This window comes from Protopterus annectens, chromosome 17.part0 (genome assembly GCF_019279795.1).
Source record: "Protopterus annectens isolate FY-2018-M chromosome 17.part0, PAN1.0, whole genome shotgun sequence".
In the NCBI taxonomy this organism is placed as follows: Eukaryota; Metazoa; Chordata; order Ceratodontiformes; family Protopteridae; genus Protopterus; species Protopterus annectens.
Genome location: NC_056751.1, coordinates 697774249 through 697796777, shown reverse-complemented (window position 1 = coordinate 697796777; position 22529 = coordinate 697774249). Strand labels below are relative to the sequence as shown.

Genomic DNA, 22529 nt, shown 5'->3' with positions numbered 1-22529 from the left:
GATAATACATCCCTAAGAGTAGAGTCAGTGGTCAGGGATATGGGAATGCATGTAGACAGCAACCGGGCCTATATGACCATCAAGTGTCTGTGGTGGTGAGAAAATACTTTTACACTGCACACCTTGTAAGCAAGGATATTTCATCTAGGTCCAAGGGTGTCATTGTTCACTGTACTTTGCCCTCAGTAGATCAGTCTTTGAGTACACTGCACGCTTTGGTATGTATCTTACAAGGTGTGTGCAACAACTGGAGTGGCCACACACGTTCCTCACAAAAGGAATACAGTATGTAAACATGTCCTAGGCAGATTACCTCAAAGTCCTATCTCTGTACTCAGTCTTCTGTAGACAGCTGGGAGATTATCTATGCCTTGCCTGCAAAACATCATCTGATCCTGCTCTGATGCATCTGTTGCACAACCACATTACAAACAGTATCAAAAATTAACCAGTGTAGGAGTTTTAAACCTCATCTGCAGAATAAATGGGGTATGTTGGAGGTACAGGTGTTTCTTAAGAGACTACCCCTCCTCTGCAACAGGCTTCTTATCCATGTAAAGCAAAGCACTTCCTTCACTAAATTCAAATGTGACTTGGACCTGTGGACGGGGACTTGGAAATTTAGCCCAGTTGGCATGTAAGCTTCTTATAGATAGAGGCAGCTTGTAAATGCTTGACTGCCAATTGTCCAAGCCTGTATCCTCCCTGGGTTGTCAAATCATGTCTGATGCATTTGGGAAAGCATGCCAGAGCTTAAAAAAGGTCCCTAGGACCATTAGCCTAGTAATCATGTTTGAACCTATAATGCAGTTTGATCTTGGAAACTCAGTCATGGCACTAGTCATCAAATATTTACAAGCTGTGAAATGAGCTCATTAAAAACACCTCTAGTATTTTTATGTGTCTCATTACCCATTACAAAACATGTTTGTGTGCATTTTATATTTTTATTTCATGGAATGAACCAACTCCCTAGCAGTCTGTGCCATGATTATACATAGATGAATTATATATATTTTAGAAGACTATTTTAAGTCTTAAGTCTTCTGAATCTATGAAAATGATTTTGGATAGTCATAGTGTGGGCAGCTCTACATATTTTGCTTGCCTCTTTTTATGTTTCCAAATATTTAGGATTTTTATACTATAACAGGAAATAACCTAATCCTTATGTCAAGTCATTCTCTACACCCACAATATGCCTCCTTCAGTAGTTCATATGGTCACATATTTAAGTTTGCTTGGACATTCTCCATTTATTGGCCTAATTGCTTCAACTACTGCTACACTTTGTTCCACACTGTTTTTATGTTCTGCTTATGTGCCTGTCAGTGTAAAGGACAGTGTAATCAGTAAATATATTTTTTTCATTAGTTAGTGCTGATCTTGTCTTTTTATCTTCCACTGCAGTATCTGGTTTTCTTGTTTTTAGTTATTTTTTTTGGTTCATATTTTCAGTGGTTTGTCTATTGTAATGTTTGTTTAGACTTCTGGATTTATACACAGGTCAATAAATTGTACTGGATTTTTGGTCTTATTTGTGCCGCTCCTCTTATGTGTGAGGTCCCTGCGTAAGGGATGAACTGACACAGACCCTGGCAATTGTAGACCCATAATGATGTGGATATTCTACAAAAGAGCCTTACAGAAGCAGATGCTTGGTACCAGAGCCATGGGCTCAAGCTTAATGCCAAGAAATGTATAGTTATCCCCTTTGGGAAAAAACATGTACCCATGAATTAACACATAGATGGCAGTACACTAAACACCAAAAGTATGATGAGAGACTTAGGGACACAGGTGGACAGTGGTCTCACCTTCGATAACCACATCGCCACAACATTCAAGAAATCGTTCTCTGTGGCACACCTCATCACTAAGGGCTTTTCATCCAGAAAAAAGGAGGTCATTGTCCCACTGTACTCATCCCTCATTAGATCCATTATAGAGTACAAAGCCCCATTTAGTATGTACCTCACAAGACATCTGCAACAGCTGGAAAGGCCGCAGAAATACCTCACTAAAAGAATCACAGGCCTAAAGCAGATGCCATATGCTGACCGTTTAAAAAAACTCCAGTTATACTCTGTGGCATATTGTCTACTCAGAGGTGATCTCTGCTTAACATACAAGGTCATGTCAAACCCTGAGCTGTTGGACATGCTCCACTTAAACAAATCCAAATCCTTCAGAGCCACATGCTCCAGGGATCTAAACCTTGTTATCACAATGAACAAAACATGCTGGAGGGATAGGTTCCTGACCCAGAGACTCCCCATACTCTGGAATAGACTGCCCATACATGTCAAGCAGAGCGCCTCCTTGGCCTTCTTCAAAAGGAACCTTGACGATTGGATGGGTGATAGGAAATTCACCTCAGGGATCACGTCAGTCACCCTGCTAGACAGGGGTCTAGGGTAGTAAATATTGTGGGAAGAAATATCCAGGGAATTGTTATGGCTAGGCTTGTGTAGGCCCTAGGGTCGATAGCCTAGTACCAACCTTTGAAGCTATAAGTCTGACTAGACTGCTATGGAAAGCCAAGGAAATACTTAAGGAACTAATCAGTAAGCACAAAGGGAACCTCCAAAACACTGGATCCATCTCAGCTTGTATTCATCAAGGGCAGGTCATGCTTACTCAACTTAGTGGACCTTAAAAAAAAATAAAATCATCAAAGTAATGGATGAATATTAGTGGAACACACCACATACACCAGCCTGTCCAAAACCTTGACACAATCTTCCATTCAGGCATAGTATAAAAGCTAAATAAACTCGGAATAAACCTATATGTCACTCTATAGATTTCCAGGTGGCTCAGACAGGACACAGGAGATCAAAATAGGGGAAGTTCTCTCCACAGAGACCAGTCACCAGTGGAGTCTTCCAAGTACTGGAACCTCTCCTGTTTGGCATGTACTTTTCTAAGTAAAAGCCAATACCAAATGACTCTGTCTGACTAAGTCTGCAGATTATTGCAGGTTAAGAGCAGTCATTGAATCCCAAAATGACTTGACTGTCCTGCAGGAAGTTTTGTCCCAAACAAATAACTGGTGCCAAAATCATGTACTAAAACTAAATGCTAAAATATGCATTATCTTACCCATTGGGAAGTTATCTACCCCAGGGAACTTCCACATTTGGCAGTATGCCCCTAAGTGTTGACTCCGTTCTTTCGGATTTGGAAACTTATGTGGTCAGAGACCTAACTTTCGACCAACATATGTCCACTGTTGTAAGATTGTGCAACTTATAAACAAAGGGATTGTATCTAGATTTAAGGATGTCATTGTCCCCCTTTACTCAGCCCTCATTAGGCCAGTCATTGAATATAATGCTGTCTTTGGCATATATCTGTCCAGACACATTCAACAGTTGGAATGCCCACAGAGATACTTTACCAGAAGGATGCAAAGCCTTACCAATATGTCCTACATGGACCAATTCAGTGCCCTATCACTGTATCCTACAGACTGCTAAGAGGTGACCTATGTCTGACTTACAAGGGATCCTCTGACCCATTATTGGTGGATTTACTGCACTTCAGCAAGACAAATGGCGGCAGAAATGCTCAGACTAGGGATCTAAACCTCTTCTGCAACATCAGCAGAATGGTTTGGAGGGGCAGACCTATCTCACAGAGGATACCAGTGCTCCAAAATAGACCCCCATAGCCACTTTAAACAAAGCTTATCCCTGTCCACATCCAAATGCAACTTGGGTCTATAGATGGGTAATAAAACATTTATAGGTTCATAGGTAGGTACTAGGCTATCTGCCCAAGGGCATTTATAAGCCTAGCCAGAGTGTGTTGGCTTTCGCCGCCCCATTGATTAATTAATTGATCCTCTGTCAAGCAGAGCCAATGAAGTAATCCCAGGGGTGTATTTTCTGTTACCCATCCACTCATCAAGGTTTCCCTTGAAGAGTGTTAGTGAGGGGCTCTGCCTGCTGTAATTTGGAATTTTGTTCCAAAGCATGGGAAGCCTCTGTGACAGGCATCTATCCCTCCAACATGTTCTATTTATTGTTGTGGTGAGGTTTAGCTCACTAGAGTGTGTGGCTCAGAGTGACTTGGATTTCTTTAGGTGGAGCATGTCCATCAATTCTGAGTTGGACATGGCTTTGTAAGTCAGGCAGAGATCACCTCTGAGTAAGCGATATGCCACTGAGTACAGCCAGAGCTTTTTCAGTCTGGCTGCATAGGACATATGTTTGAGACCAGTAATCCTCTTGGTGAGGTACTTTTGTGGTCTTTCCAGCTGTTGGAAATGTCTTGTGAGGTACATCCCAAATGGGGCATTGTACTCTGTGATGGGTCTAATGAGTGATGAGTAGAGGGCCACTATAACCTCTTTATTTCTAGATGCAAACCCTTTAGTAATTAGATGGGCCACATAGAAAGATTTCCCAACTACTTTGGCAATGTGATTGTCAAAGGAGAGATTACTATCTACCTGGGTCCCCAGATCTCTTATTACCTCTTCTGTATTAAGGGGGTTGCCACCTATGTGGTAATTCATGGGTGTTTTGTTTTTCCCAAACGGGATGACTATGCATTTTTTGTCATATAGCTTGAGGCCATGACTTTGACACCAGGTGTCCATCTCAGTAAGGCCCTTTTGGAGGATGTCTGTGTCAGCCGGAGAGTCAATTATTGCTCCTAGTTTGCAGTCATCGGCGAACTTGGTTAGATATAGTCCTCCTGTGTTTGCCTGTACTTCTGAGAAGTATATGCCGAACAGTAGGGGTACCAGGACCAAGCCTTGCGGGACACCACTTGTAACTGGTTTAGAGTCGGACCTGGAGCCCGCTATTCTTACCGTGTGAGTTCTGTCTGTAAGCCAGTTGGCAACCCATTTCGTGACATAGGGGTTTATGTTCAGGCTGGTGAGTTTTTCTGTAATACCCGAGTGGGGAATGGTGTTGAAAGCCTTGGCGAGGTCAAGGTAGGCTGCGTGAACCACCTTTCCCTCGTCTATGGCCTTGGTGACTGTCTCGAAGAAGTCAACCAGGTTTAGTAGGCATGATCTGCCCTTAACAAAGCCGAATTGGGTCGGGTCAAGTGTTCGGAGGTTCCTAATGTCTTTGCTAATGAGTTCTATGATGATGCGCTCCATAACCTTGCAGAACAGGCTAGTCAGGCTTATGGGGCAATAGTTTCCGGGGTCAGTTGTGGCCCCTCCTTTGTGGAGAGGAATAACCGTTGTTGTGCACCATTCTATGGGCACATAGCCTGTGGAGAGGCTGAGGTTGAACAGCATGTTTAGGTGGGGGGTTAGTTCGTGCAAGATGCAGCCTGGAACACCATCTGGTCCCATTGACGCTGTGTTTTTGGCTTTTGAAAGGGCTATTTTCACCTGTGCATCTGTGATTTTTGGGACACTGCACTTTTCTGGTATTGTTGTGGGCCCTTTTTAGAGGTGACAGGGGGGTGAAGTTTGCACTGAATCTATCTGCCAGGATGTTGGCAATATCAATAGGTTCAGTATATTTTGTGCTATTTTGCACTAGTTCAGTGCATATCTGCGAGTTGCCACTTAGATTCTTAACGTAGCTAAAGAAGGCTTTGTGGTTATCTTTTGAATCCTTGGCTATTTTTCTTTCCAAGTTAGCCTTGGATGATTTCACGAGGGACCTCAGTTTCTTACTGATACTGATCAGGTATGCCTTTCCTTCTTGGGATTTGCTTTTTTCTGAACTAGTTTCCTCCTTCTATTGTATAACCTGTTTATTACAGGGGTCCACCAAACTGGTTTCCTTCTCTTAGAGGAGTGAGTCTTGGTTTTGCTAGGGATGGCACGATCCATGCATCCTTGCAGGTGCTCATAAAGTGCATTTGTAAAGGTTTCTGCATCTTGGGCAGCATTATCCTTTAGTGTGGGGGCTGTGAAACTTACCACCTCTGTCTTAAGTAAGGTGAAGTTTGCTTTAGAAAAGTTTTTTACTGTGGTTTCCTTAGTTGGAGATGGTAGTGGGGTCTGGACATCCAGAGTGATTAGTTTATGGTCTGATCTAACCAGTGACGGGTTGATCTCCGGTGTGGAACACCTGTCGCCCATGTTGGTGATGACCAGGTCCAATATCTTTTCACCTCTGGTAGGAGAGTTTACCAGCTGATCCAGGGCATTTGAGTTGATGAATTCCAGGAAGTGCTGGGCCTGGGAATTTGTACTTGAGTAGTTTTCCCAGTGAATGGTAGGGTAACTGAAATCGCCCAATATCAGGGTGTTTGGTAGGACTTTCATGATGTCCTTCATGGATGCATCTGCAGTCATAACAACTGGGTTGTCCTGTCGTCAGGCAGCCCTTCGGTCGGCCGGATTCCAAAGTCCGGGTCCAGCTTCGGCTGATGTCGCACTTCACCCGGCGTCATCTCTGCTGGTCTTCGGGTATAAAAGCATCAGCCGACGCCATTTTCCTCAGTCTTTCTTGCCGCGTGGCGCCCGAAGCAGAAGCTGTTCGCAAGTGCCGGTCGGTCAGATCCAGAGATTACTACTACCGAATAATACTTCGAAGACTTCTAAAAGCTAAGTACCCCGTTGGGGACTCTTTCTTGCCTCAGCCGATGTCAGAAAAAGTCAATAACTGTTTAACTTGTGGGAAACAAATACCTCATAAAGATTTCCACTCTTACTGTTTGCCTTGTTTAGGCCCAGACCACGACGTAGCAGCCTGTTCGGCCTGTGCTTCCTTCAACCGACGAATGCTTAGGCGTCGGTCGGAGTTTGCTGAACAGTTTTTCGGCTCAGATTTTGCGTACATTATGCCGTCGGATCCTCCGACTACCCAAATTGTTAAAAAACGCAAAGAAAAAGACCGACACTCACGGTCCGCGGTTTCGGCCGAAACCACGGTTAAGCAAACCGCGAGTGTCTCTGTTTCGGCCGAAACCGAGAAAACTGATCAAAATACAGCCGAATCTATGACTACTACTGAGGTTCCTCCTACTTTATTTGAATCCGCCTCAGAAATTTTACCTACAACTGTGGTTACTACTGACTTATCAGACACCATCCCTTTGGATGTCTCTTCCCCAGCACGTGGTGCTGCTAGGCCTCCTGCAGCCATGTCTATTAAGGCCTTTGCCAGGGCTAAAGCAGCCAAATCTACTAAATCAGTGCCTGTTAAACCTCCCTCAACCAGGCCCACTTCTAGTTCACAAATGCTTACTCTGGCAGAGGATTTAATATCCTTAATTAGGGGATCTCAATCCCACCCAGACAGGGCCTCTCAGCCCCCAGAAAAGAGACCTAGAGCAGAGCTCCCCGAGCCTGTGTCTCTGATGATTCTGCGGATGACTCAGATATTATAGACCAGCCAGAGGCTCCTTTTTCCAATTATGAAGACTCCGATGCTGAAGAATCCATTCCAGCTGCCTCTCCACCAGAGGAATTCTCCTTTGGGGAAACCTTACATGCCATGAGAGAACAATTCCAATGGCAGGAACAGGATTTCTCAGATTCCAGAAAAAGACTTAGAACTTTTCTGCACTTACCACAACATAGGCCCTTAGCTATACCTCCTGTCCTTTCTGTTGTGGATGATGCATTTAATGATGTCTGCACTGCACCTGATCCTTACCTCCAGCCCCTGCCAAACCAGATAGATTTTACAGGGTACCAGACACTCATCACCACCTATACAAGGCCCCTCTTGCAGCCCCCGAAACTATATCCCAGGGGCCTAAGGCAGTAGCCTCGACCACAGCAAAAAACCCTATTCCTTCTGAAAGGGAATCCAGGTCTTTAGACAGATGGGGCAAAAAAGTTTACACCTCTGCTACTCTCTCAGCTAGAGCTTTAAACTGTCAGTTTCACATGATACAATACCAAGAGTTTATGCTTGATCAGTTAACTAAAAAGCTATCCTCTGATGACTCTATAGATAAGAAATATGTATTAGAAATGGTAAATAACATACAACAGGTTAGTAACCATTCTTTAAAATGTGGCTATGATGCACTGGAGGCTTCATTTAGATCAGCCATGACTGGCACAGTGATAAGAAGACATGCATGGTTGAAGGAACAGGTCTTACCGGATCATGTTAAAGCTAAGTTATTAGATGCTCCGATGGATAAGGCCAGTTTGTTTGGTACACCTGCCCAGCAGGTAATGAAGAAAATGGAAGAAAAGGCAAAATCTGTACAAACGGTTAAAGATTTCTTACAGTTTCAGCCCCCAAGGTTTAGCAGGAACTGGCCTGCCAAAAATTGGTCCTTTCCTGACTCCACAAGATCCCAAAGGGGCAGGAATAGACGCTCCAGAGGCAGAAATCAATCCAGAGGGGGTGCCTACAGAGGACGACAGTGGCAAGGTAATAACAGAGGCACAGATACAGCCACTACCACTGCAACAGGACAATCACAGTGACTTGACTCTAACTCCGCCTACCAGGGAACAAATAGCAGCACCATTAGGCGGAAAATTAGCCTTATTTTCGAAAAATTGGCACTATATCACAAAAGACAAGTGGATTTTGCAAACCATAGACCAAGGTTACCGGTTCCACTTCCACACTTTACCAGTCAAAAGAGGAATGCCAAACCTTCCTCCAAATCAAAAAAATGGAAGCTCTACAGCAGATAATGCAATTAACAAAGATGAGAGCTGTGGAAAGAGTACCAATAACAGAACAAGGCAAAGGATTCTACTCCAGACTATTCCTAGTTCCAAGAAAAGAAAAAGTTGGAGACCTATTCTCGACCTGTCCATCTTAAACACATACATCATTGTCCCAAAATTCAAAATGCTGACCCTACAGCAACTTCTTCCCATGCTGGGCAAGGAGTGTTGGCTGGTAACTCTAGATCTCAAGGAGGCATACCTGCACGTCCCCATTCGACCAAATTGCAGAAGATACCTCAGATTTCTTGCAGGATCAGAGCACTATCAATTCTCAGCATTGCCCTTTGGCTTATCTACTGTGCCCAGAGTATTCACAAAATGCCTGGCATCAGTAATCGCCCACTGCAGACTACATGGAATCCAAATTTATCCATACCTGGACGATTGCCTGCTACAAACGGACAACAAAAGCAAGCTGACAACAGATTTACAAAGGGTAATTTACTTGCTACAAGCCCTGGGATACACAGTCAATTTACAAAAGTCAAGGCTGATACCATCCCAAACAAGGACTTTCTTGGGCGCGGAATTGGACACAGTAAAACAAATGGCATTCCTAACTGCAGAAAAACAAAAAGAACTCCCTCTTTACTTCTTGGCACTAACAAAACAGAACAAGCTAACAGCAAGAAAAGTTCTGCAGGCCTTGGGCTTCATGGCATCATGCATAATCTTGGTCCCACATGCCAGACTGCATATGAGAAAACTACAGTGGTACCTAAAGAATTTATGGTCCCAACACAGGCACAGTCTAGAAGCAGAAATACCACTAATCCCATGCCTAAAACAGGAGTTCCTATGGTGGGCTCAAGCATGCCAGTCAAACCCAGGCCTACCCTTTCACAACTTTCGAGCAAGCCAAACCATCACAACAGACGCCTCAGACCTAGGATGGGGGGCTCACATGCTGGACAAATGCGTACAGGGATTGTGGACTCAGGACCAGCTACACCTGCACATCAACCAAAAAGAAATGCTGGCAGTAAAGCTGGCAATCCAAAAATTCAGACCATTTCTCAAAGAAGGCCATTTGATGATAAGGACAGACAACACCACAGTCATGTGGTACATCAACAAACAGGGAGGCACTCATTCATACCCCCTATGCAGAATGACTTTGGACCTTTGGAACCTGGCACTCAGCTACAACATCCAGTTACAGGCAATATTTGTACCGGGAAAGGAGAACACTCTAGCAGACATGTTAAGCAGAACCACCTCGGATGCTCACGAATGGATGCTACACCCGGACATCTTCAAGACCATCACAAAGAAATGGGGACTGCCACAGACAGATCTATTCGCTTCCCCTCTCAATCACCAGCTCAAAAAATTCTGCACAAGGACATTCCACCCACTTGCATGGAAGGTGGATTTGCTCTCCTTCAGCTGGAAAGGTCTGACAGCATATGCATTCCCACCTCTTCCCTTGATACACAAGATATTGCTAAAAATCAAGGAAGAACGTCCAAGGATAATCCTGATAGCTCCGAACTGGCCAAGACAACACTGGTACCCATTGCTGAGGAGCATGTCTCGGGACAAAATGTGGTCAATACCCCTGATGCCTTTGATGTTAACTCAGAACAACTACAGCATCATGCATCCAAACCTAAAAACTTTGCAACTGACTGCATGGAACATCACATAGCAGCAACTAATCCAGAGCTTTCCCAAAGGGTTAAAGACATTATCCTTGAAGCCCGCAGACCTTCAACAAGAAGGAACTATGCAGGAAAATGGAAAAGGTTTGTCATTTGGAGTGCTGAAAGAGGAAAAGATGTGTCGAATATAGATATTGCTAACATTCTGGAGTACTTGGCAGAGCTTCTACATACAGGCCTGTCCTATTCCTCCATCAAGATACATGCATCAGCTATTTCAGCAGAATACAGCTTTGATCCACCTGTCTTTTCACATCCTCTACTCAGGCAGTTCCTCAGAGGGATCAAGAATGTAAAACCTCCTAGGAAACCACCATTGCCAGCTTGGGACTTGAACTTTGTGCTAGAAAAGTTGACACTCCCTCCTTTTGAACCAGCAGCAACAGCAGACCTACAGCATCTATCATGGAAAACTGCTTTCCTACTGGCAATAACCTCAGCAAGGAGGGTTTCTGAACTACAGGCCCTAATGGCAGTACAACCCTTCCTAATCTTCCACCAAGATAGAGTGTCCATGAGAACTAATCCTACATTTATGCCTAAGGTGGTATCCAGAGTATCTTTAAACCAGGCAATCCACCTACCTACCTTCTTCCCCAACCCACAAAACAGAGGGGAAAGAATGCTGCATACCTTGGATGTACATAGACAGCTACGCTACTACCTGGACAGAACCAAAAGTAACAGAAAAACTGACCAGCTTTTTGTAGCCTATGCAACAGGAAGGAAAGGAAAAGCAATTTCCAAACAGACAATCTCCAAATGGATAGGAAATTGCATACGATTCTGTTACTCCTTCCATGGAAAACCAATTCCACAGAACATAAGGCCTCATTCTACAAGGGCAACAGCCACTACCACAGCCTTCTTACGAGGAGTGGCAACCAAGGACATTATTGAGGCGGCTACTTGGACCTCCATGCATACATTTGCCAAGCATTATAATTTACCTCTGTATTCCAGATCCCGAGCAGGGTTTGCCACTGCTGTACTGCAAGGGATCCTAACCACACCATAAGTTCTTCTTCCTCCTCCCCTAGTTGGCTATGGTATTCTACCCAGTTGTTATGACTGCAGATGCATCCATGAAGGACATAGTACAGTTTTGTACCTACCATAAATGTAGATGTCCGAACTGGATAGCATCTGCAGTCAGGATTACCCTCCCTCCTTCCCCTCTGTGGTACTCCTAGGTATTTACCCTCCTAATAGCTAGCTGGTGGGGGGAGTCTCTTATGGTGTATTTGTTTGTATATATGTACATACATGCTTATTTTTTCTGTTTGCCTTCTATCCTTTTGGAAACATTGGCATTTATCCAAAATTTAGCCTTCCAAGAGGGCAACTGGCATCTGGGGCAAGAAACACTGAGGAAAATGGCGTCCGCTGATGCCTTTATACCCGAAGACCAGCAGAGATGACGTCGGGTGAAGTGCGACATCAGCCGAAGCCGGACCCGGACTTTGGAATCCGGCTGACCGAAGGGCTGCCTGACGACAGGACAACCCAGTTGTTATGACTGCAGATGCTATCCAGTTCGGACATCTACATTTATGGTAGGTACAAAACTGTACTTTTTCCAGTGTCTCCAGAAAGGTGGAGTGGTGGTCCTGGGTCATGGAGGGTGATCTGTAGCAGGCCAAAATTTGCATTGCAGATTTGCCCGATGTTAGTTGCACATGGATGATCTTAGAGGTATCATGCTGCGCCACTAACCTGGAGGTGTAGGTATCCTTGTTGAATATGGATACACCCCCCTCCTTTTGTGTTTCGGTCCATATTCTGTGGCCGAAACGTGTGGTATGAGTTATAGCCCAGTAGTGCTGGGGTGCTCTCTGGAGGCTTGAATCAGGTTTTAGTTACTGCACAGATGTCGACGTTCTCCATACTGAGGAGTGCTTCAAGCACGTGCATTTTGAGATTTAAACTCCTGACGTTGAATAGCATAACCCTCAGTTTTTTGTTAATTGTGCTGTTTACAGAGGTGGGTTTGACTTTTGAGCCTTGCCTAAAAAAGGCACTATGGGGCAGCAAGAGCCTTGGCCAGTATTTGAAAGCCTAGGGGTGACAGGTGCAAGCCGTCTCTTGCGAAGCAACATGGCTTGTTGAGCATGTTATCCCAGGCTGACAGACACTTGATCCCCTTTGAATGACACCAGAAGCTTAGCCAATTGTTGAAATTGATCATTTTTTCTTTATACTGAGGTAACATTCTTGGTGAGGGCAGGATGCTACTCAGGGTCAGGGTCATACCAACCTGGGCTACATGATCAGAGAGCTCTTCCATGTGTCTTTTCATGTAGTCCAGGGAGGAACGTCTCAGGTCATTCACACCAACATGAACAATGACAGAGTCATATTTGTACTTGTTCTGGAGTGACCTGAGTGCTTGTGTTATGTGGCGGATTCTGGCTCCCAACAGGCAGCTAACAGTAACCTTCTGCTTGTCCAGCCTAGTGAGTGGGACGTCAGTGTGCCTGACTATAGAGTCACCTATTACTAGTGTCTTAGGTATGTTATTTCGCCTTAAGGTCTGCAATTGTGCGGCACACTGATTTTGTGTTTTATGTGTTGTCTGGTTTGTGATGGAAAGTGTAGGTTGTTTGGGTGTCTGCTTTGGAGGTCTGTGATGCTTTTGCAGGTTTTTATTTAGAGCCTCTGAGTATGATTTTGTGTATTTATGTGTATTTTTTGCCAGTGCTGTTTTAGTAGGTCTGTGTGCAGCTGGAGTTGTGATGCAAGTGTTAACCATCTCCTCTTGACTGTCTGTTCCAGTCTTGGGTGGAGACAGCTTAGCTTCCAGTTTGGCTGTATAATTGCTTCTCTTGCATATGTTAGTGTCTTGTGGTAGGAGGAGGGGGTTGTCTGTGTACATGAGGCAGTTGTAACATTGCCTCAGGATACCCAGATTCACCAGCTGGACTGGAGAGTGCACCTGAAGTTTTCCTTTGGTCATGCCTGAATAGTAGGGTGAGCTGCTTAGTCGCTTGGTTGATGAGGGGTGAATAAAGAGATTTTCCCTGCTGGGCAGTCAGTGTCAGGCTATTAGGTCTGAGCAAGTGCTGGGCTGTAAGATGCTTTTTGAGTGCTTAGGTTGAGAGTTAGACTAGTTTCAAGGGAAAAACTGAAGAGGAGACTTACTGAAGCTGGGAATAATTAAACCATAGCTAACCGGCACTGCCCGGTGCGCAAAACCGTGCAAATGCGTTTTTTATAGTAGGGCAATGAAAGAGAGAGAAATTAGCCCAGAATGGCCAATAAACTACTAACTTCTGGGCTGGAACCACTACTCCAGGGACAGATAGGTTGCTCAAAACTCCCCTTTCTCACAGGTGAACAGAGAAACTTCCTACTATCCAAGTAAGGTATGGGCAACTCAGAAACTAGTATCACAGCCCTGAATTCAGCATTAGCCTGAAAACTGGACTATACTAGCTTAGAAAGGCAGGAAACAAGGAATTTTTTTTGTTTGTTTTGTTTTTTGAAAAGATAAGGCAAAAACAGTAAAAAAATGCACTTAAAACAGCTTTAAACGACTACAAACTATCAGAAAAGGCTATCGCACTTTAGTGTGTAGCCTACAACAGTTAAACAAATTATTTAAACAAAAAACTTTTTAAAAGTGCAGGCAGTCAAATAAGTACAATATGTGAAAAAAAACCAAGCTTTTAAATCGCAATAAACGCTGGAAAATCTGCATTTAGGCGTAAAACAGTTAGTACAGCAAGAAAGTACAGAAAACTGATACTTAATCACTCCAAAGTATCTTTCCTAAGCTAGAAGGCTTGTATCAGTCTAAGGCTTTCTAGTGCTACCCAGTAGGTTAGTTACAGGAAAGATGGGAAACAAGCGCAGATGTGGTCTTTTAAACCAGAAAGTTGAAAGAGGCGGACAAACTGTCCAAATGGTCAATAAACTACAATTTCTGGGCCAAGAACCTCTCCTCTCGTGGTAGACAGGCTACCTAGTGCTTACCACTGCCACTGATGAGCTAGAAGGCTTTCCTCCAACACAGAAAGGTTTGAGGGGCTGAGAAGCTTACCAACAGTCCTGGATACAGCAACTCTGTATCTGGACTAGGCTAGTTACAGGAAAGTTGGAAAGCAAGCGCAAGTGCAGCTTTTAAACCAGAACGTTGAAAGAGATGGAAAAACTGCCCAAACGGCCAATAGCTACAATTTCTGGGCCAGGAACCACTCCTCTTGTGGTAGATAGGCTACCTTCCACTGATAAGCTAGAAGGCTTCCCTCCAACCCAGAAAGGCTTGGGGGGCTCAGAAGCTTACAAAGAGTCCTATAATACAGCAAATCTGTACCTGGACTAGACTAGTTACAGGAAAGGCGGGGAACAAGTACAAACATAGGCTTTTAAGCCAGCAAGTTGAAAGAGATGGAAAACTGCCCAAACGGCCAAATAAACTACAATTTCTGGGCCAAAACTCACTCTTCCCGTGGAGGATAGGCTACCTAGTGCTTACCACTCCCACTGATAAGCTAGAAGGCTTTCGTCCAACACAGAAAGGCTTGGGGGCTCAGAAGCGTACTAACAATCCTGGATACAGCAACTCTGTAACCAGACTAGGCTAGTTATAGGAAAGGCAGGAAACGGGCACAAGTGTGGCTTTCAAAGGCTTGGGGGGCTCAGAAGACTACAAAGAGCCCTGGATACAGCAAATCTTTACCTGGACTAGACTAGTAACAGGAAAGGCAGGAAACGAGCGCAAACACAGGCTTTTAAATCAGAAGGTTGAAAGAGATGGAAAAGCTTCCCAAACGGCCAATAAACTATAATTTCTGGGCCAGAAACCACTCTTCCTGTGGTAGATAGGTTACCCAGTGCTTACCACTCCCACTGATAAGCTAGAAGGCTTCTGTCCAACACAGAAGGGCTTGGAGGGCTCAGAAGCTTACCAACAGTCCTGGATACAGCAAATCTGTACCTGGATTACACTAGTTATAAGAATGGTGGGGACCAACCGCTAAACAGGCTTTTAACCATAAAGTAGAAAGAGATGGAAAAACTGCCGAAACGGCCAGTGAACTACAATTTCAGGGCCAAAACCCACTTTCCCGTGGTTGATAGGCTACCTATTGCTTACCACTTCCACTGATAAGCTAGAAAGCTTTCCTCCAACACAGAAAGGCTTGGGGGGGCTCAGAAGTTTACCAACAGTCCTGGATACAGCAAGTCTGTATCTGGACTTGACTAGTTACAGGAAACAAGCTTAGAATTTTTTTTGTTACAGAAAAACAACTAAAACAGCAGTAAATACAATTCAAATTGTAGTGCAGGCCAGCACACACAAGCGTGTAGCAACACTACAGCAAATACAGTTCAAATAAATACAATTAAATTAAATGACCAAAAAACAAGTGCAGAAGGCAATACATTAGAAGGCTACTAACAAGCAGTAATAAGTGCAGAGTAAGAGCCACTGAACAGATAACAGCACGCAGAAGAGCAACTAAGACAGTTACAGTAAGAGCAGATAAATTTTATATATATATATATATATATATATATATATATATATATATATATATAATTTTTTTTTTTTTTTTTTTTTTTGAGGGAAGGAACAGAGCAGGATTAAGATGCTACAGGAGTTGTCCTTCCCAAATGCTCTCTTTGTACACAGTAGGAGTGCCTGAAATCAGAATATGATCTCACTGCACTCAGTTGAGTGAGCAAATGAGATGGGCCTAGAAGGAGTGTCCAAATACAAATCTACAAGACTGGCGGGCAGTTTCAAAGCCACCAACATTAACACCAAAAAAAGAACAGGGAGGGTGAGTTGGAAACTAACTGTAGAGAGACCGCCACAACTTCAGTTGAGTTAATATTCAGTGAAAAACACAAATAAATAAATTAAATACAGTACTATATGCAAAAGAGCAGATAAAAGTGTACTTAAATTCACTTCTACGTCCAGCCGATTTCAGGTAGATGTTAGCCGGCCAAAGCTCTGATATTAAGCAGAGATAACTCAAAATGTACCACTTATATAAGGCAAGACAGGATGTCAGTGATGAGCTGAAACTACCCCCCACTGCTATCAATGGCTACACAGAAATTCTAAAATGTACTCTGTAGAGAGATAGCCACAACTTCAGTTGAGTTAATATTCAGTGAAAAACACAAATAAATAATTTGAATACAGTACTATATGCAAAAGAGCAGGTAAAAGTGTACTTAAATTCACTTCTACGTCCAGCTGATTTCAGGTAGATGTTAGCCGGCCAAATCTCTGATATTAAGCAGAGATAACTCAAAATGTACCACTTATATAAGGCAAGACAGGATGTCAGTGATGAGCTGAAACTACCCCCCACTGCTATCAATGGCTACCTAGAAATTCTAAAAAGTACTCTGTAGAGAGACAGCCACAACTTCAGTTGAGTTAATATTCAGTGAAATACACAAATAAATTAAATGCAGTACTATATGCAAAAGAGCAGATATAAGTGTACTTAAATTCACTTATACGTCCAGCTGATTTCAGGTAGATATTAGCCGGCCAAAGCTCTGATATTAAGCAGAGATCACTCAAAATGTTCCACTTATATAAGGCAAGACAGGATGTCAGTGATGAGCTGAAACTACTCCCACTGCTATCAATGGCTACACAGAAATTCTAAAAGGTACTCTGTAGAGAGACAGCCAAAACTTCAGTTGAGTTAATATTCAGTGAAAAATACAAATGAATAAATTAAATACAGTACTATATGCAAAACAGCAGATAAAAGTGTACTTAAATTCACTTATACATCCAGCTGATTTCAGGTAGATGTTAGCCAGCCAAAGCTCTGATGTTAAGCAGAGATAACTCAAAATGTACCACTTGTATAAGGCAAGACAGGATGTCAGTGATGAGCTGAAACTACCCCCACTGCTATCAATGGCTACGAAGAAATTCTAAAAAGTACTCTGTAGAGAGACAGCCACAACTTCGGTTGAGTTAATATTCAGTGAAAAACACAAATAAATTAAATACAGTACTATATGCAAAAGAGCAGATAAAAGTGTACTTAAATTCACTTACACGTCCAGCTGATTTCAGGTCGATGTTAGTCGGCCAAAGCTCTGATATTAAGCATTACCCCAGGACTGTCCCCTGTACTACAAATGGACAGAGACATTTCCTAAATGCTGTAACTATTTGTTCATCCCACTTATTTTCACTAGGGGTAAAATATAATTATTGACCATGGGATGGGTAAGGCCACTCTATAACCAAATGAGATAGATTAATTCAAGCAGCAAAAGGGAAACTGATTTAGCTTAAAATGGGACCACAAGGTCACTTAGCCTAGTACTTGCCCATGAACTTGTACACGAGTATGATGCTATGTATGTATTCCCATAGTTGTAGACCTATACATGCAGACAGTTTATTCGAGGCCTGTGTCGTCTTCAAACAGAGTGATATATAATCTTGCCATACACTGGTGTTATTTTTTTTTTACTTGGGAATTTTCTTTTCTTAATAGCAGTACAGTAATTTAATGCATAATATCAAACAGAGAGAATCAAATTGTTAAACAAGAAAATTAACTATATAAAATATGTACAAAAGCCAAAAATAAGATTAATATTAGTCACATTCCTAGGTAAGAGAAAGAGGAAAATATGTACAACGATTTTTTCATTCAAGAGAGATTTGTCTGAAGTGTCAATGAGCAAAATCAGTTTTTCCCCAAGAATTACTGATAAATGATTTAGAATGGATCCTGTGTTCTTTGACTTCAGTTTTCTTATAAGCTGTCTCCTTCAGAAAGGATAAAAAGTCTCCAAAAAGTGGTGCAGTGTTTTACTTAGTATTTGATAAGCATGAAGCAGTTTTTTTTTGTTTTTCTATCCAAATGACCAAACATTTTTAGGGGCCTTTCAATGTACTAAAGCTGTCAGAAACAGGGATGGAAACTGATTTATAGGTTGAATTTGTGTTCGTAGGCAGTTACTAGGCATTCGCTCAAGGGGATCATTCAGCGGCCTAGCTGAAATAATCCAACTGCTCCAGAGCAATATCTGATTAAGTAATTTGATGAAGGGTACACAGCAGACAAATGGAAGCTGAGAGGACTCAAACCCCAGATCACAGGAAGCAGCTTAACAACACTTCAGCTAACTGTCCATTACTAAGCTTTATTCTCATTTTTTCACATTTTATTAGTGACCTGTTGTTTCAGTTCTCTTGTATCATATTCTGTTCCCATGTTGATACTTAAGTTTTACACCACTTGTAGGTACAATGAGTTGCCAGCTGTGCTGCACAGTTTTAGATGTTTACTGGAAGGACAGAAGATGTCATTTGACAAGATGTTTTTTTTTTTCTTTAAACCAAACTATAGCCATAGCTTAGTCTGTTAAATAAACAACATAATGTATTGAAGGCAAGATCAAACAGCATTAATGACAATGAATCACTCTGGAAGTTGCCTTCCTGCAGGTCAAGTTTTCTAGTTCTGCTGGGGCAATCTCACACACTTTGACTTGTAGTATTTTTTTAATTCAGCTGAAAACATTTGCAGCTTCCTAATATATTTGCCTTTGCCTAAACAGTTGACATCTTTTTGATTTTTTTTTCATGCACCAAAGGCTTTTTGGACTCGCTTCTTTCCAGCCATTCGTCAAATGCGCACTTTACTTGCCCAGGATACAGTGGGTGATATTATAGCTGTGAATGCCGAGTTTGGAGCAAATATTGACTACTCAAGACAGAAGCATGTGAAAGAGACTGGATGTTCAAGCCTTCTTGATATAGGATGCTACTGTGTCCAGCTGGCTAGCATGGTTTTTAAGGGAGAAAAACCACAGCTCATTCAGGCTACAGGAATTCTGAATGAACAAGGTATGGTGACAAGGAGTTAACCAGGTTGTTTCTGTAACATATGTTTCCTCATGTCTGACATCTTTCAGTTAAGAAACATTGGAAATTAATACTGTATGCTATTTCAAACCATTGACATCATAAATCAGTTTCTTTCTTGTTGACCTGGCAGTAGAAGGTTTAACTTGCTTACCTAGTGCTTCAAAAACAGTACCAACAGATGCAGAGTTACTAGATTGGTGGCCTTCTCTCAAACCTTGGTGTATAATTTATAATACACGTGTTCCTAAATTCTTATTTCATTAGGAATTATTTCGGTAATTATATGCTTTTGTCACCTGGTTTTGCCGGACAGTGGTACATCCCACCAACATTATTGACTTATTGCAGAATTTTGTTTAATTCCTATAACTTTGTGGTTGTGGGGAGGGGTCTGTCCATGTATGTTTAACTTCTGGCATGAATATGAATATGCTTGGATGCAGCAACCCATATGCTTTTCTTGCTCTAACCCAGTTTTTGCCTGTTCATCCTCATCTGCTTGAGATTATGTTTCTGTATAACCGGTGTAGCGGCAGCCATCAGGAGTCTTTTGCTGTATGCCCTAGCCCCACCCCTTTGCATTCTGTGTAATTGTTGTAGAAGTGAGTATGCATCGGGTGAATTCTAGTGGGGTGGTCACTCACTTCCATCGGCAGCAATAACCCCTTAGGCAACCATACCCCATGAGTGGATAGTTTTGATTAGGTCTGCACTGGAGATACATTAGCTCGAGAGACTCTCCATGATATGCCCCCCAACCTCCCTCTTGGGGCAGGTGGGCAGGCTTTATCGTCATTTATTCATGTATTGTATGATCCTTCATCCCTTCCTGGCCGGCTTGTCCAGTGCCTGGGCCACTTCTGAAATCTTGGTTTTCCCTAGTTGTAGTCTGGGTTGGGTTCCATCCCTTTACACCACAAAACCAGCACAGTACGGGTTCTTTAGTCCCCCCCCTCCAACACTGTCTGTGAAGAGTGATTTATGATGCATATTGTTCCTTTCATTTTAGTGCAAAGATGAAACTTTTTTCCTCTTAATTTACTACACCCATTTCTAATGTTTATTTTTTTCTTTGTTGACTGGGTTAGTCTCACTAAAACAGTAACCTCTTTTCAGAGAAGGCCTGAGGTGATATTTATACAGCCTGGGAGAATTTGGCCAGGGCACCAGGGAACTTCCCATACTTTTTTTTGATGCTGTGAGATCTTTTACATCCACCAGATCTACCTACCATAGGATCATAGGGTTATAGGAAGTTACTAGGCTTTTGGCCATGAGGCCCTTACAAGCCTAGCCAAGAATTTAGCCCATGTTCCGACAAGTCAGTACGTGATGCTCCTGTCCAGCAGGGACACCGGTGGAATCCCCGGGGTGTATTTTCTGTTCCCCATCCAGTTATCCAGGTTGCCCTTAAAAAGTGTTAATAAGGTGCTCTGCTTGATGTGGAGCGGGAGTCTATTACACAGAAGGGGGAGTCTGTGGGACACAAATTTATCCCTCCCAACAAAATCCTGTTGATGTCACAGACCAGGTTGAGGTCGCGCTTCCAGGTTACTTGAGTGGAGCTCGACTTGTGGATATGCAACAGTCCCATCAAGGCGGGGTCTGAGATTGTTTTGTATGCCAGACAGAGGTCACTTCTGAGGAGTCTTTAGGAGACTGAATGGAAGGACAGGGCCTTTAGCCTATCTGTGTAGGGTAGATGTTTGAGGCCCTGGATTCTCCTGGTGAAGAACCTCAATGATCTCTCCAGCTGCTGCATGTGCTTTGTGAGATACATACCGAAAGGGGCATTTTGCTCAATAATGGGTCTTGTAAGGGAAGAATACAGGGATATTATGACCACCTTGTCCTTGGATGAGATACCCTTACTAATGAGGTGGGCCATGTAGAAAGCTTTCCATACAACTGAGGCAATATAGTGGTCAAAAGTCAGTTTGCTATCAACCTGGGTGCCCAAGTCCCTAACGACTGATTGCGTGCTTAGGACCTTATTTTTAATGTGATAATTTGTGGGGACATCACTCTCCCCAAAGGGGATGATGATGCATTTTTTGGCATTCAGTTTGAGGCCATTTTTTCTGGCACCAGTCATATGTTTGGGTGAGACCCTCTTGGAAGATGTCTGTATCACTAGGGGAACTGATGACAACGCCCAACCTACAGTCATCTGCAAACTTGGTCAGCCATAGCCCGCTGGTTTTGTCCTGCACCTCAGAAAAGTATATCCCAAACAACAAAGGCCCGAAGACTGATCCCTGGAGTACACCACTCATTACGAGTCAACTGCTTGAGTTGGCTTCCCCTATTTTGACTAGGTGGGTTCTGTCAGTGAGCCAGTCTGCTACCTATCTGGTAACATATGGATTGATGCCTAGTTGAGAGAGTTTATATATTATACCCGAGTGGGGAATAGTATCGAAGGCTTTAGCCAGGTCAAGGTAGGCGGTGTGCACCTTCTTCCCCTTGTCCATGGTTTTGGTGACAGTCTCAAAGAAGACAACCAAATTTAAGAGGTATGACCTCCCATTGATGAAACCAAACTGTGTGGTATCAAGTGTTTAGAGGTTGCCAATGTCTTTGTTAATGAGGTCCATGACGATCCACTCCATGGCCTTCCAGATTAGGCTAGTTAGGCTGAGGAGTCTATAATTTCCTGGATCAGTGGATGCTCCACCTTTGTGCAAAGGGATGACAGTGGCTGTCTTCCACTCAGCTGGGGACGAAGCCAGCACTTAGGCCTTAGTTGAATAGGGTGCCTAATGGTGCTGCAAGTTCCTGTCTGAGTTCATGCAGGATGCAACCTGGGATGTTATCTGGTCCCATGGAGGCTGTATTTTTTGCCTTTGAGAGGGCAGTGATGACGTGCTCCCTAGAGATAAGAGGAGGGCGCAGGTGCTGGGGATATCCTAATTTACTGATGGGGTTGAAAGAGGGGTGAAGTTTTCAGTGAACCTGTCTGCCAGCAGGTTGGCTATATCTATGGTGCTCATGTATATGGAGTCCTTGACCACCATTTCTGAGCAGATCTTGGTGCTTCCCTTGAGATTGCGGACATATGCGAAGAAAGCCTTGTGACTGTCTTTAGTAGATGTGGCCAGTTTGGACTTGAAGTTTGCTTTGGAGGATTTTGCTTAGTGCTCTTGTTTGCTTGTTCAGACTAAGGAGAGATTGCTTCCAATTAGGCACCTGCTACTTCTTGGTCCTGGACAGCAGTTTTTTCTTTTTATTATAGAGTTTATTTATTTGCAGATGTCCACCAGACAGGTTTAATCTTCCTTGAGGAGGAGGATTTTGTCCTGTCCGGGTATTCCTGATTCCATGCAGCTATATAAGTGCTTGTATAGTGCTTTGGTGTAGG

At 43.1% G+C, this 22529-nt stretch overlaps 1 protein-coding gene across 1 annotated transcript in view; it reads left to right on the top strand.

Moving 5' to 3' along the window:
• LOC122791714 (trans-1,2-dihydrobenzene-1,2-diol dehydrogenase-like) overlaps positions 1–22529 on the top strand; it is a 607543-nt gene that overhangs the window by 346470 nt on the left and 238544 nt on the right. Inside the window, exon 4 of the mRNA XM_044059611.1 lies at positions 18895–19147. Within this exon, the coding sequence (XP_043915546.1) occupies positions 18895–19147 (253 nt within the window). The remainder of the gene's footprint in view (positions 1–18894; positions 19148–22529) is intronic.